This window comes from Paroedura picta, chromosome 13, assembly GCF_049243985.1.
Source record: "Paroedura picta isolate Pp20150507F chromosome 13, Ppicta_v3.0, whole genome shotgun sequence".
Taxonomy (NCBI): Eukaryota; Metazoa; Chordata; class Lepidosauria; order Squamata; family Gekkonidae; genus Paroedura; species Paroedura picta.
This window is the reverse complement of record NC_135381.1, coordinates 18945149-18961272: the sequence shown is the minus strand read 5'-3', so window position 1 is coordinate 18961272 and position 16124 is coordinate 18945149. Positions and strand designations below refer to the sequence as shown.

The window sequence follows — 16124 nt, the reverse complement described above, 5'->3', positions numbered from 1 at the left end:
CGGAGCTAGCCGCGGAAGGGGCGCGGCCTGCAGAACAAAACTTATCGCGCGCGGACCCCTTGGGCAGATCAGTGCTGGGTTGGCTCGCGACGACGCAGAATGGACGGAGGGGCAGAGAGCAGCTCAGCAGCAGGTCAGTGGTGCCTCCCGCCGCGCAAAACTAGTCACCGCTTTGGCTTGCTTATTTGGCGCTGATGCCGATCCCTTCCGCTGAGTGGGTGTGCATGGGAGATGGCGCAGCCAGGCGCTGCTGGGCTGCGCTGCGTGCGTGGCAGGTTCGCTGAAAGCCTGCTCGGTCTCGCCGCGCTCCCCCCTAAAGGCCAGGAATCTTGTGGGCCCCTGAGAGTCTCACCCGTCCTCCTCCTGGCATGATGAACCTGGGGATCTTAGACCTCGCCGCGCTCCGGGCGGTTGCCTCGGCGGAGAGGACGGGCACGCAAACCGATGTCTCCCGAGGAGGGGGCGCGGGCGCTGGACGCCGCGATCCCCCCGTGCAGTCGTAGAAGCCGCTTTGCGGGCTCCACCGGCTATTCCGCGCTTCCCGTCGAGTTCTGTTTCGGCCGCCTCCTGGGAAGGGCTACGGAGTGGTCGGTTGCGGCTCCGGGAAAGCGGCCCTTCGGAAGGGCACCTCCGAGCCCCTGGGTCGTTGCCCTCTGACATGGGGGAGGGCACCCCTCTAAAGAGACTGTGAGAGAGACCCGGACACATGGCCGGCCGCCCGGGGCTATCTGGTGGCCAGACAGGAAAGTCTGCCTGCTTCCCACGGGGCTCACTAGATTGCCGGCAGAGAATCTCCCAGGCTTCCCAGCTGGTGGGAATGGTTCGCTTTTCCCGGGTGTCTCCTCCTGTGCCCGTGGCTGGGTATTGTTGAAGCAGAAGGAAAAAGCAGCCTCATGCCACCAGCTGCTTGGGGGGGGGGATCCGGGGGGGCCAGGCTGCAGCCCGAAGGCCCGAATGCTGTGCAGGCATCCAGATGCCCCCTCCTTGGGAAGTGAGCACGGAAAGCCCTCTTGCTGAGGGTGGGTCCTCTCCGGTGCAGCGCAGACACCCAAGCTAGCAGTGGAAAGGGCAGGAGTCAGGACGCTTCTTCTAAGGTGCAGGGCTCCCACTGCAAAGAACCTCTTAGTCATCTAGCTGGCAATTAGGGCCAAGGGCTGCCCTCTCTCCCCCTTCATGTCTGCAGACCTGAGTGTTTTCCAGGCCCTCTGGGTGTGGGAGCTCCTTAGCCCAAGCCTTGGTGTGGCCAAAGGGAGAGCTTGGCTCAGGGGAGTGGAGCACAAGTCCTGGGCCTTCTGCGGGCCTCTTGCAGAAGGAGCCTGCTGCCAGTCTGGCTCTACAGAACCTGTCAGGTGGGCTTTGTAATGGAACTCTGTCAACAGCAGCAGGCTGAAGTCTTTGCCCCTTTCCTGCTACTACTGACAAAGCAGGTCCCCCAGCCAACATAGTGTCCATGGCTGCATTCTGGTGGCTGTTTGTGGCTTTCTAAAAACACCCACCAGTGTGGCCTTTCTCCCATTCCCAGGAGTGGGAGATGCCCCTTATGGGGAATGCAGGGAGCACCCATTTGGTGGCATTTGCTTGCCTTGAAACCTCCACACCTTTTGAGACTGGGCCTAGCCCTCGTGGCAGTCATTGTGTGCTAGCAGCTCTGCCACTCTGCTATGTTTCAAAGTGGCCACAGGTTCAGCCAGGCTGGGGAGTCCTGTTCTAGGTGCCTGGTCAGACTACTTGATTTTCCTGGGCTGGGCTTGACTGACCTCTGGAGTCTAAAGTGAGTTGGGCACCAGCTTGCATTGGGCTCCTTGGATTTCTATAAATTGCTGGAGCAGATTCCCTTTTGGAGACACAAAGACTTCAGCTGGACTTTGCTCTCGGTTGACCTGGCGCATTTAGGATATTCTTGCTTGAGTCTCACCTTGGCTGCTTAGAAGTCACAGCAAAATACGGGAACTCCAAAGAGAACACAAGAGGCCAACGGACAGCTTAGTTCAGGGTTATGTTTTCAAGACAGGTCAACTAGATGAGGAAGAAGAGCTGGTTTTTATACTCCACTTTTCACTACCCAAAGGAGTCTCAAAGCAGATTATAAATACCTTTCCCTTCCTCTCCCCACAAAAAACACCCTGGGAGGTAGGTTGGGCTAAGAGAGTTCTGACAGAACTGCTCTGTGAGAAGAGCTCTAATAAGATTGGCCCAAAGTCATCCAGCTGGCTGCACGTGGAAGAGTGGGGGATCAAAGCCCAGATTAGAGGCCACTGCTGTTAACCACTACACCAAGCTGGTTTACCAAGATAACTTTTGGAAGCACACAAGTGGATTCCAATGAGGGGGGCAGCCAAAATAATTTTGTTCTTCCTCCTAGAGAACAACACCTAAAGGGGCTAAAGTCTGCATTCATGGGGTGCATCAAGTATGCATCATGCTTAGGAGATTATGTTAAGCATCGCCAGGCTCCTTTTTATAGTGGGGATGTGCATTCAGTTGCTATCACTTTGGAAGCATTTGTAGTCCCAGGGTGCATAAGGGGACATGTGAAGGGCCCTTCACCCTCCTTCAGTGCCCTTGCTGTATGTGATTTCAAAGTAATTGCAGCAAAGGTGGGCGGAGGTGGTGCTTGTGGGCCAGTATTTTCTTTATTAAAACATTTATAGCCCCCCTTTGCTTTTGGCACCAGGAGGCTTACAAATCACAAATGAAAAATGCCCAGAATAAAATAAAACCTGAATTCCCACCTCCGACAACTGCATTGCAAGCCCTTCTGAACAGTGCCGGTGGGTTCACACCACTTGTCTGCCCCTCTGCAGAGCTGCCCACTGGCTACCTGGATGACTTCCTGCTGGAGTTTGACCAGGTGCTTCAGGACTTTGACAAGGGGGAAGCTTCTCACTACGAGCAGCATCTGGAGGAGCTGAAGAGGAGGGTTCCGCCCAGCCTGTATGACAGTGGCATCGATGACTCAGAGGGTGAGTGTGACCTGAGCCGGTTCTCTGGGTGGGTGGGTGGCTGGGGAAAGGCAGGTGGTTTCTTTCCTTCTGCTCACCACCCTCTGGCTTTGCGGGGGTGTCCTTGGAGAGCTTGAAGATCTCTAAGTGAATCTGCAGTTATGACCAGGGCTGTTTCCACTGCCTTGTGCCAGTCTTTGCTATCGCTGAGGCTGAAGAGCAGAGGCTGTCTAAGGCAGGGGTATTCAAAATGCGGCCCTTCAGATGTCCATGGACTACAATTCCCATGAGCCCCTGCCATCATTTGCTGGCAGGGGCTCATGGGAATTGTAGTCCACGGACATCTGGAGGGCCACAGAGTGACTACCCCTGGTCTAAAGCATGTAGCTGCTGGTACAAATTCAGTCACTGCCATCTTGTTATCTGCTTGGGTACACATGTATAGGGATATTCCTGCTAATGTCTGTCATTTCTTTCCTTCTTCCCCTCCCTAATTAGGCTCTTTCTCCCCACCTCTCCCTTTCCCTCTGCCTCTTCTTGGCCTTCCGTCTAACCCTGATGGCAGGCTTGGTGAACCGACTGGGTAGAATTCCTGGTTTTGGTAGAGCTCCTTGTGTTCTGTCGGTGCTCATTTATGGTAATGGGAAGCCATAGTGGTTGCATTTGCCTGTATGGGGGCAGCAGGCAGTTGAGGGGACCACAGTTCACTGCACTTCAGAAAGGATGGTCCACCCAGCACAAAAACCAGGTGCTACGGAGATCTCATCCATCATCATCTTCCTACAGGCAACAGCATGTCTCCTGGGAGCAGCCTGAGCACCAGTGAAGAAGATCTCAACACTCCCACTGCCATGGCCTGTTCTACCGGTAAGGCCAAGGGACAGGTTGTGCTGAGAAGGGCGGGGCTAGAAACCAGATTTAAAAGTGACAGGGGCAGCCCTGTACCGGACTTGGGAGGGGATGGACTCCTGGCCTGTATTTTGGTGGGTCTGGCTCCAAGCCTTGGGCAATCCTCAGTTACGACAGAGCTTTCATTATGGCCACTTAAGCAGCTAGGACTGGCACAGAACTGTCTCTGTGCTGAACACATTTCCTTGCTGCCTTAGCCAGACCAAAGGCAATTGAAGGGGGTTTTAACATTCCTTTTTTGCCTCAAATATGTACTACCACTAAGATTAAATATGCAGGGATCTCTCCCCACCCCATCCTAAACGTTGCCTTTCAGATTTGAAATGTTGCAAGCTTGTTGTCTTTGTTTCAGATTGGTGGAGGGAGGGGGAATGTGAAAAGCTGACCACTCTGTTCTCCTTTATGTCCTAGCCAAACTCGGAGACACCCAAGAGCTGGAAGACTTCATCGCAGACCTAGACAGAGTCCTGAAAGGTACCTATGAAGAAGTTACCAGAGCAGGGCCTGGCACTCTGCTGCACTGAAGATTCCCTGTCTTCTTCAGCTGGACTTGCTCCTGCTTGTCATTGTTTGCTCAGAGTTACCCAGCGTAGAACTGAGAGCAGCAGAATTATTGAGGCTGCAGGGCAATTGTATCGGTTTAATGCTATTGAAAGAATGCTTTTTAAAAAATCATCAGGCAAGTTTTGAGGAGCTTTGCATAAAACCTGACAAACCTGGGTTGTTTGCATCAAATGTTGCATTTCACTAACATTATCTGCACTGAAGGGAACTCTCTCATCCCTTGTCTGCGACTTGCCCTGCTTTTGCCTTCTGGTATGATTTTTGGCATTTGAGTGGGCAATTGTGAATCCTGACTAGAAATTTGCTGTGACCCAGAAGGCTGCTGTAGGTGCTAAAGTTCTACAAGGCAGGCATGTCAATTAAGAGATGTCACACTTATTCTGTCATGTGTCTAACTTTTCTTGTTTTTCTGCAGAGATGTGAGTGGCCATGTCCCTTGTTCCTGGCTGATGTATTTGCCTGTTGCACCTTTATCCAGAGTGGGCAGAACAAAAGGAACTATCCTGGCCTGCTGTAGCGCCAGACTTCCAGCCCTGAAGAACCACTGAAGTTCACCTTGCCAGTCTTCTGGTGCTTCTTCCGCAACAAATCCACCTTCCCTTCTAAAAGAAAAGGAACTGGAAGACAATTCTGTGGCCTGTCTGGCTTGGCATTTGGACTGCTTGATCATAAGTAAAAAGCCCAGTCTTCAAACCCAGCAGTGAAAGCAGGAAGAGAAAGGAACTCCTACCACTCGGTCATCTGCTTTGGAAGAGGACTATTTTTAAATGTGCATTATTTTAAAACCTGAACTGGCACATGACAATGAACAACAGTCCTTTTCTAGTGTAGTTAGAGGAGAAAGTTGCAAAGCCAAAGAAGGCAGTAAGGGGAAGAGAAGTGCCAATTTTCTTCAGAAAGGAGCTCCAAGGCAGCCTTAAACCTGTCCTTGAATGGTCTCTACAAGCATGGAAGTGGGTTGCCTAGTCCTCAGATTCATTTGCTCTACTCCGCACCCCAGCCAAACCACTAGGAGTTGCTTGCAAAATCACTTAATGTTGGGTGGGTTCCAAAGCACACCTGAAGCTATCCTATACTGGGGCTTCTCCATTCTCCTCAATAGAGCAGCGGTTCTCAACCTGGGGGTTGTGACCCCTATGGGGGTCGATAGACCCTTTTCCCCAGGGGTCTCTGCCGCTGCACCGTTGCAGAGGTTTTTTTGGCAGGCAGAGTTATGGAGACCAAATGCCAGACCCGTTTCTAAAGCTTCCCCCAGAGGCTGATCTAAGCTGGACTCTTTGGGTCGCCGAGGGTGTTCTGCCAAAGGGGGTTGCTGCATTAGGAAGGTTGAGAACCACTGCAATAGAGGGTGTAGGTTTTATGTACCTGGAGGAATCATGCCATGTAGGAATTGGGTCCCTTTGAGAAGGACCGAGAAAGATGATCGAAGCAGCGTACACCTCTTGATGCACCCTTGTTCGTCTGTTGTTGGACAGGGCTGAGGTTTCTTTGTCTGTGGTTATATTTTGTTGTAAATATTGTAAACTATATTTCTATCTGTAGTTATTTAAATAAATGGAGCTCTTGCAGACATTGTATCCGGCTTCTACAAGGAGGGCTGGTAGGGGGCAAACATAGCTTTTGAAAGTGGATTTTACAGCACATTATGTTTAGCGTGGGGTCAGATCATGGATTTGCAGCTGTGTGTGGGTGGTGTGCAGGGCCATTTTATGAAATTGCATGTAAGGGGGGGGGGGGCTGGAACCCTTTCTCCCCCCTCCCACTATACCATATGCTCAATCTGAATTCTATGTTGAGTTGCCCCAGGGAACTTGCACAGTTAGGCAAAAGTCTCCTCACCCAGGCAATCATGAAGTTAGATTCAGGGGGGTAGCCATGTTGGTCTGAAGCAGCAGAACCGATTCAGAGTCCAGGGTCACCTGTAAGACCAACAGAGTTTTATTCATGGCGTGAGCTTTCATGTACAGGCATACTTCCTCAGATACAAGGGACAATGTGTGCACACGAAAGCTCATTCTAAATTGGTCCTGGCAATCACGGGCAAAGTGTCCCATGCCATTTGGGCCTCCAGAGGACTTCCCTGGGTGACGTTCTATGGGCAATGCCGAGGGCCCCTCCCAGCCCTGCCTGCTGCCAGTGGTTGGACTCCTTTGCAGTCTTTTGTTGAACGGGCTAGCAGAGCAGCTATTAAGTTAAGAGGCTGTATTATTCTGTTTATAAAATCTGCTATTTGCTTGGCTGCAGAAGTTCAGAAAGGCATAGGGTCAAGTAACAAATGGAGAGCATCAATAAAAGTAGACATGACAAAAACAAACAATGGAGAGGGCCCAAAGTCTAAAATAGATTAGTTTAAATGCTGCCAAAGAAGCTTCCTGGAAGGCCGGTTTCAAAGTGGGGGCTCCACCCATCCCCTCCCTTCCTTGGCTTTCATTTCAGGCCAGGAAGGAACCCAGTGAAGAAGGGCTGAAGCAAAGAGTGGAGAATCTCCACTCAAGTGGTGTCTTCAAAGAGTCCCAGGATTAGTGTTGACACTCCCCATGGCCCGCTGCAGGCTGATGTGACCCTGGTGCATCAGCAGGCAGTGCCCAGGACTGAATGGCCCCCTTCCCAACAGCCACTTGGTGCATAAACTGCATGCAGGCGTCTCCTCTCTGTCACTAAGGGTTCAGTCACAGACAACACAGATACAAGGATCTCTAAGGTTTCTTTAGTCCTGCCTAGCAAAATAATTTGAATATGAGAAAGAAGGACACTTTGCAGGCTTCTTTTGAAAGGGGAATTTGAAACGCAGTTTGAGATGGGGGAACGGCAGTGAAAGAGAATCCACAGTCCGTTCCCACTGGTCCTAGGGCAGTTCTTCCATACGTTCAAATGAATTCTTTGCATCTTGCTAAATAAAATGTTCAGTTTAGATAGTGAATAGAGGATTGTTTACCAAAAGGAACTGAGGCAGTCTGGATGAGATGTCCAACAGAGGTTCAAGGCCCTCCAAAACTGCCCTTTTTTCCTGAGGAACTCATTTCTGCAATCTGGAGCTCAGCTGTAATTCCATGACAAAACTGGGAGCTACCTGGAACTTCGTGCCCCTGACATCAGGGTCACAGCAAGGCTGGAGAGAGAAAGGTCCAGGTGGGAAAATGGCAGTGAAGGTCCAAGGTAGAGGTCAAGGAAGCCCCAGGAGCCGAGGGGTGTGACATGAAAGAGGAGCAACATGCACAGTAGGGAGGAAACTCCAAGGCTAAAGAGGCAGCAGTGTTTTATCTTTTGAGACGTTATTTGTATAGAAACTAACGCTCATGGGAACTGAAGTGACTTATAACATTGTTCTCACTACTGCCATTGGATCTTCATAACCCTGTGAGGTAGGTTAGAACGAGAGAGCATGGCTGGCCCATGATCATCCAGTAGCATTGAGCTTCAGCGGGGATTTGAACCTGGGTGTCCCAAGCCCAAGTCCTACACTCTGACTTCTACAGCCTGTGGGCTGGAAGAGTGCACGGCCATGGAGAAGAGGCAGTTGATGAGCCTTGGTGCTTGTGCCTGAAATCTGAGGAGGGAGAAGAGGCCTTTCTTCTGGCCTGGAAAGGGCCTTTCCCTGCTGGGCTCAGAGTTCTGCCTGTTCAGCAGAGCTGGTGAGGTTAGCCACTTCCTCCCTCCACCGCCATGGATGCTGTCAGCCTTTCCACAAGGCATCTGCTGCTCACACGAAGCGCAACGTGAGCGGAACCATTGCCAAGCAACCACCAAGGTTATAAATACTCTGAAACTCCAAACCTGGCAAGGACCAGCCCACTCTCTGACCATTACTCACAGTGCCGAAAGATGGGGGAAGCACCCACAGGGTGGGGTGGGAGCTGCTTTGGCCTGCAGGGGTCTGACTGCAAGGAGACGGTGAAAGTCTCTGTAGTGACCCATTTGGGGGCCAAAGGCACTTGCAGGTACCTGATCCCATAGAGGAGCCCGGTTGATCTTAAACCCTGGTCTCACCCAAAGGCCTGGCAGAAGAGCTCCATCTTGCAGGCCTGCGGAACCGTGAAAGCTCCAGTACGGCCCTCAGCTTTTCCGGGAGCTCGTTCCATCAGGTGGGCACCCCACCTAAGATGGCTTTTGGGGGGGAGGTAGACAGTTTCTGCCATTCTTGTGATCTGTTGAGGGTCTTGTTATTATGAGTTCTTAAGGAGTTTTATGGTTTTATTGTAATCCTCCATGAGTCCTTGAGAGGTGGAGGGGTATAAATAAAAAAACAGAAAGGTAGATAGGTAATGTATACTTAGACTGGCAATGACTCTTTCAGGTCATTCACATTACCTACCGCTGGGGACTGAAACTGGGACCTTCAGCATGCCAAACAGCTGCTGTACCACTGAGCCACAGTCCCCCTTAAAGGCAGGGGAGGCCCTGCAGGTCAGCAAAGATGACCTTTCTGAAGTACCCAGATGAAGAAGGCAAAGAAGGCGAAAAGAATAGGTTTGCTCTGTTTGCTCTGCACTTTCTACCACTCTCTCTTGTTGTTCCAGCAAGCTTTCATGACACTGACCTTGGTTTGGGCTGCTGCTGCTGCTGATCACACACGGTTCTTCTACAACTCCGGTGTGCCATCTTACACGGTGCTGGACTATTGGCCGTGCTGTTTCTCCTTCATTGTCCATTCTCCATTCCAGGGGTACAACATTACAATCCCTTGTGTGCCTGTGGGGGGGGGGGAGGAGGAGACAGACAACGTGGATGCCACAACAGCCTGTGCTTGCTCCATGCAGTACTTGGTTGCTGGGTAGAACATCATTAATGTTTTCCCTCCCCTCCCTGTCTTTGTATGTTATTGTGTGTCTGTTTCTAGGCTGATTGCTGTCTTGCTCTTTGCTCCCTCGTGCCTTGCAAGCATGTCAGGAAGGAAGTGGCTACCTGGGGGCTTGCCATCATCTTTTCCTCCAGTGGGCATCTGTGCCTAACATGCGGGAGTTTAGCAGCAGATAAAGGTCTGTTGTTGTTTTTGAACCTGTCTTTGCATTGCCAGGTCTTGGGGAAAGCACCCCCAGCCACAGACGTGCTATGAAGCTTCTGCAAACAGAGGCCCCTCCAGGGAGAACAAATGGCCCCCCAGGTCCCAGTCTCTGATCAGACAGTGCTGAAAAGGTACTGAGTAGACACCGCTGAGAGGTCTATGTGCAGCGATCTTGCAAATGTGCAAAACCCACCCAGTGAATCATTGGCTTGCTGAAATGATTGTTTTGGCATTCCCCACTCAAGAGCAAGAAAAGAATGAAAACTACGAGTGGGACTGCTGCTCATTTAGGAGCTTCAAGAGAGAAAGGCTGTCATTTCGTGAAAGATTTGGTGACTTATATCCCCAGCGTTACCCCATAAAGGATGCTGTGGGGCCAGCCCCACATCAAAGGGCCAGGCTGAGTGTCGCTTGCAGTGTGTGTTCTGTTTGGTGTGCCTCTCCGACTCCAGCAGTTCAGCTTTCTCAGCAACATCTCTCGGGAGAACCTGACCAGGTTGATGTCATGGTGTGTCATGCTCCCCTCCCGAGCATAGAAGAGAGAGTCTTGGCTGCCGACCATTAGCACTGCGAAGCCAGTAGACTGGACCTCATCCAGAGCCATCTTGCGATATAGCCTCCCTATTGCAGGAGAATGTGTTCAAGACATCTTGGGGAAATCTCCATTTGTGGCATTCGGGAAGACCAAAGAGATGTGGTTTGAGGTCTAGCGTGGTGGACCTGGGCACTTCTTCTGCAACTCCACAATCCCTGCTCACCCACTCCTATTGTTAGCACCCATGTTCACCTTTTACCTAATCACCCAATGTGTAGTTCTCTTTCTTCCTTGAACCTCCTGCTGTTCAAGGAAGGGGGAAAGTCAACCAGACATGTTGCAAGGGGGGAAACTACACGTCACTTCAGTGACCTTCCAGTCGAGCTTGGAGGTGCTACGTGCCTTCAGGAAGCGATTGTCTGAGACAGGCTCCTCTCCTGCTGTTTGGGGGAAGCGAGCAGATCCTCTCAGAATTATCCAGAAGAAGCCACTTCTCTTACTTGTCTGGGAACGGGAAGAGAAACTGCAGCCGTCTTTCCCTTTTCTCTAGGCTTAATGAGTGTCAGAGTTTCTTTCTCCCTCAGCATTTGCTGCCTCCCAGATGACAAGTGCCACAAGGCAGCAGGGGAATCCCACAAGAGCATCCTACATCATGACCACAAGTAGTAGAGCTGTAATGGCTAGCTGGACAGCAGGCAGGCTTTTGGGGGCCCTTCCAGTTATCAATCAATCAGTTTAGTATGGGCCCTCCCAGTTAGGTGGCTTCATATGTGCAGACAGCAGTCCCATTTCTCCAGCCACTGCAAACTCAGGGACTGCTGACACTGGGTACGCCGCTGTGTCTGCCGTCTGCACCCTGCTGCATTTGAAGGTTATAACAAGCAAAGGGTTGTCTGGGTTATGGCCAGACAATGAGGATCACAGATGTGACAGTGTTATGTATCTCAGTATTGATTATGTCATCTGGTAGAAGAAAATATAGTAAACAGGAGGCTTGTGTGTATTGCACAGCAGTATGGCTGGAATAAAGAGCCTCTTGTGGCGCAGAGTGGTAAGCCAGCAGAAATGTTGTCTGAAAGCTTTGCCCATGAGGCTGGGAGTTCAATCCCAGCAGCCGGCTCAAGGTTGACTCAGCCTTCCATCCTTCCGAGGTTGGTAAAATGAGTACCCAGCTTGCTGGGGGGTAAACGGTAATGACTGGGGTAGGGAATGGCAAACCACCCCATATTGAGTCTGCCATGAAAACGCTGGAGGGCGTCACCCCAAGGGTCAGACATGACTCAGTGCTTGCACAGGGGATACCTTTACCTTTACGGCTGGAATATTCCTGTGAAGTCCATTGAAAAAAACAACAACAACACACACACATCTCTAGGAGGTCATGTTCCCTGAAGACCCTGACGTTCTTTCTTACCTGGACAGCTGTTCTCTAGTCTAAAGGATCAGGATCAGGGCCCCCAAAAGAAGGATCCCAATGGTCTTGGCTGTATCTGCACAAACCCCGCCTGACAGTTTTAAACTCTGACATTTTAAAGTTTGGGCCTAATTCAGACTTGTGTCAATTATTGACTTACAAAAAGGTATGCGCACCTGGAAGGCCCTCTTTCTCTCCTCTACCAATCTGCTCTTTCTCTCCCCCTCTTGGTCCAGATTATCACTTCAAGCACAGCCTTCACTTGGGATCCACTTGCTTAACACAACCTCCCTTTTCATAGGATCTTTGCATCTGGCAATCTGCACCTCTTCCAGAAGGGCTCTATGCATGGCACCCCTGCATCTCCTGCGCATGCGATGTTCAAAGGCCACCATGTACATACGGGAGAGAGTTTTCTTACTCTTTTCCTCCATCTTTGCAAGAGAATGACTTCACCTCTGAAGCATCCAGGGATGCCGATGTTGTCTCTGTACAGCCTGCCCTGTTCTGGATTTGCATCCTGTCCCCTTATCCTGCTGGGTCACTTCCCTGCATTGTTTGGCTACCATTGTGCAAGGGAAGCTGAAACAGACCCTGGGAATCAGTCTTAAGGATGCACAAAGCAATTGTGGTGGGGAGGAGGGAGAGGAGGATATGAGGGGGGCATCCCTCTCCCCTTTTGAGCTCTTGGTAGTCTCCACCACTTTTAAGCTGCTCATTTCTCCCCACAAATGGTTGGAAGCACGCACCAGAAAAGCCAGAAGACAGGGGCCTCTTGTTCTCCAGTGTGTGTGTGTGTGGGGGGGGGGCAGGATAGCACCCTTCAAAGGCAACCCAGTTGTCATGGAGATGCAGAGAACTCTTACCTCTTAAGAGGGTTGCTCCTGTGCCTCTTACAATGATACAGCAGACAGAGATTCAACTGGTGATAGACTTTCCTGGCATGGAAAGACAACCACAGGGAATCTTTGTACGTGAAATGTCTGCACATAAGTGGCTGCTATATGCAGAGAATTCTAGGAAAGACAGTGGCTGAGACTGGCTAGAAGGATCTTCCTGCCTAAGCCATTTCACTTGCAGCAGTTGAATTTCTGCTGGGACCAGGGCAAAAGTCACCAACCTCTTTTGCGAATAGGGTCAGACAGATTTGCTAATAACCAGACAGCTGCCATACATATGCATGTTGCAGACATAAACAAGCATATTTTCATTGTGCAAATTCTGAAATTGGCACTCTTAAAGAGCAGGGGGAAATCTGTTTTGCCCTTGAAAATTCCTGTCTGGACAGCTTAAGTCAAAGGCCAATCTCCATCAGCATCCTGCATCCAACAGCTGCCCAGATGCTCTGGGAAGTCTCCAAGCAGGCTTCATAGACAGCAACCACGTGCCTGTTGTTGTCTCCAACACCTGCTATTTAGAGGTCGACTGCCTGGATGTATGGACTTGCCTGAATAACTATCCTGGCCTGGGTCCCCTTTTCTATACATCTGTCTAAAGAACCCTTTTAAAAAGACATTTGAACTAGTGGCTATGATGGACAGCACTTTGAAAGTTGAGCTCCAAGTGTCCAAGTAACAGCAAAAGTAAGGGGAGGGTTAAAAATATTCATTAGAGCAAGAGTGATAGGCTGCTCTGAGCGCTCTTGATTGGCCAGCAACAGCTGAGGGGGAGTGTGCTGGAGGGAATTAATTCAAGTCTGGCTTGAACCCTAACTGACCATCTGCTCTGAGAAACTTTAGATAGTGAACTGAGTTTACTGAAAGCTGTTCTACACAGTGTCTGAAGGACTGGACAGCCTGGGGAACGTTTTATTTTGGAGATATAATTTTACCTCAGATTGGGGAAGTCTGTAGAGGGGTCTGTCATAGTAGCCACCATCATACCATGTGACAGTGAATTTTCTCAGTCATTTCACATTAAGCTTTGAATTTATTTTATGTTTATTATTGGTATGCAACTGTTCTCTCCCAGGGATGCTTATATAATAGCCACTAGAGTATAGTGGATAGAGTGGTGGTCTAGGACATTGGAGACCTAGATTTAAGTCCCTATTCTACCATAGAAGCTTGCTCATAGTAGCCACCATCATACCATGTGACAGTGAATTTTCTCAGTCATTTCACATTAAGCTTTGAATTTATTTTATGTTTATTATTGGTATGCAACTGTTCTCTCCCAGGGATGCTTATATAATAGCCACTAGAGTATAGTGGATAGAGTGGTGGTCTAGGACATTGGAGACCTAGATTTAAGTCCCTATTCTACCATAGAAGCTTGCTGGGTGACCCTGGGCCATTCACATACACTCAGCCTAACCTACCTCACAGGGTTGTTGTTTTGAGGATAAAATGGAGGAGAGGAGAACAACGTAAGCCACTTTGGGAAAAGAAAAGTGGAGAATAAATGAAGTTACCAGATAAAAGTTACTAAAAAAAAGTTACTAGTATATCCTTGTCCACTTTTTGCTCATCACTATCCCCCTGTGAAGAAAATCAGGCTGAGAGAGAATGCCTGGCTCATGGTCATCAAGTGAGCTTCACTCAGTGAGCAGCAATTCAAACTTAGGGTTCCAAAAACCAGCCTAACAATTTACCCACTACAGTGTAAAACCAGTCATTTCTCAAAGTGGCTGGGGCTGATGATCTCTGTATTGCTCTAGACCGGCAAGTCCCCCATGGAGAGGTAGTGAGCAAACAGGTATGAGCGAGGATGACATTTCCCCTTTCCCCACATGTCAGACTGTTTCTATTTCGGTATTTCCCCTTTGCAAAGTTGCTTCTCAGTAACATGTAAACAGAGTCAAAGGAAAGTGCTGGGGCAGATGCCTCAGAGTCACATGACCCAGAGTTCTCTTTAAACAGCTGCTGTGGGGAATTTTGAATGAGGACATGATTGTTAGTGGGTTTCCTACAAAAAGAAGATTAGTCAAGGGAGGAGGGTGAAAGGCTTGCAAACTTTCTCCTGCCCAGCCCCCCCACTTCAATGAGGCTACAGGAAGCACTGCCTGAGAGATTCTGCTAGCCAACAGGGAAACCGAGTTAGTCCCCTTTCTGTTTTTTGCAACTTTATATATAAACAGACCGTACACCTCATGGCATCTGATGAAGCGAGCTCTGACTCATCAAAGCATCTGTGGAAATACTCATTGTTAAGACACCATTGCTCTCCTGTTCAGTTTGCCACAACAAACTAACACAGTTATCTCTCTGGAATAATAAAAACACGTGACAACAGGCAGGCCCAGAGGTGGCACAGCAAGTGGAGTCCAGCACTGGGCCTCGCCAGCCACTGCTTTGCCACCCATCTTCCACAGCTGCAGAATGAATGTGTGCCACGTGGGCTGGTGAGGCCTGGCACTGAACCCCGCTCACTGTGCTGCCGCTATTGCCTCCACCACCCACCTTCCGAGGCTGGCCCTGCACTCCTGACAGCAGGACTGGCTGTAGGAGACGGGCAGCAGTGGTGGTACTGGCACAGCAAGGCCTGGCCAGCCTCCATCTACTGGCATGCCCCCTGGGGCAGGACAATGGACATCACCCCCATAGGATATCCATTTCAGGAGCGGCACCAGTAGATCTGTTTCCACATCAACAAACCTCACTCCTGTCTTTTGGGATATGGTGGCATGCCAATCATGCCGCTGTAGGAATCAGGTGCTGAGTTTAAGCCGGATCCTGTCACAGGTAGGAGAGGATGCAGGAAAAAGCTGTCTGAGTAATAGACTTGTATATGAAATGGATGGAAGAACAGAGGAGTATCTAGCCTAGACAAAACGAAATTAAAAGAGAAGTGAGATATCTTGGAAGCTTTCTGGCTTTTAAATGGGAGTAAACAACCGTTTTATCTGCCAGAGATAGGGCACCAAATGGGTATCAGCTACAGAAAAGTAGGCTAAAGTTAAACGTTGTGTGGAAATGTTCTCATTGTGAGAGCAGCCTAGGGATTGAAAAGAGCCAATGCAAACATGCAGGGAGACACATGACAGGGCCTTTCCTGGGCCAGGCTCACCACAGAATGCCTGTAGAGGGGTCACTGAAAGACTGGAGGAAAAATGGACCAGGGAGAACCAGCCCAGCTGTCAGCATGCTGGTTCCCCAATTCCACAACAGAGGCACAACAAAGCTTCTGAGAGCCTTCGTATCCCCAGTTGCCAAAGGCAGCGGTTGCATAGTTGGTCAGTGTAGTTCTTAATGATGTAGTCAATAGGAGGATGCTGATTTCAGCCCCTTGATTCTAAGTCATTATTACTAGCCTGCCTGCTGCCAGGAAAGTTACAAATCTTGGTGAGTAAGACTTCCATGGAACAGAAAACACTTCATTGACATATTTTGTACTCTAGAAAGGTGCATATGAATTCTCCAGCTGTGATGTGCAGTCCATGGTCACCCTCTAGTTTTGGGGCACACTGCATTTACGCCATTCCTCAGCTATGGAAATGTCAAGGGATGATTTCTTGAACATGGCACAGCTAAGCTGGGTCTAGTTGCTACCTAAATGGGAGGCACCTTGGGATTTCCCTGACTAGGAGAATCCAGTGCAGTTACCCAGAAGTATTTCACTAGTGTCAATGAAGAGGAGTGTGTTGTGTGTGGATTTATTTATTTTATTTATTTATTGTATTTATATACCGCCCTCCCCTGAGGCTCAGGGCAGTTTACATAGAACTTAGAAAACAGTACATGGAACTTAGTTCTTTCCGTGTTCTAGACCCTTGTTGTCCAGATAGCTTAATTATCCTCAGAATTTGGATTGTAGCCT

The 16124-nt window shown here is 49.7% G+C and overlaps 1 protein-coding gene across 1 annotated transcript; it reads left to right on the top strand.

The window, feature by feature from the left end:
• Positions 1–42: 42 nt before the first annotated feature.
• Positions 43–5985, top strand: LOC143822802 (regulator of cell cycle RGCC-like). Its single transcript, XM_077308395.1, has 5 exons — positions 43–133; positions 2805–2963; positions 3729–3809; positions 4263–4325; positions 4831–5985. Exons 1-5 carry the CDS (start codon positions 100–102, stop codon positions 4836–4838), a joined length of 345 nt encoding a protein of 114 aa, XP_077164510.1. The 5' UTR covers positions 43–99; the 3' UTR covers positions 4839–5985.
• The last annotated feature ends 10139 nt before the right edge of the window (positions 5986–16124 follow it).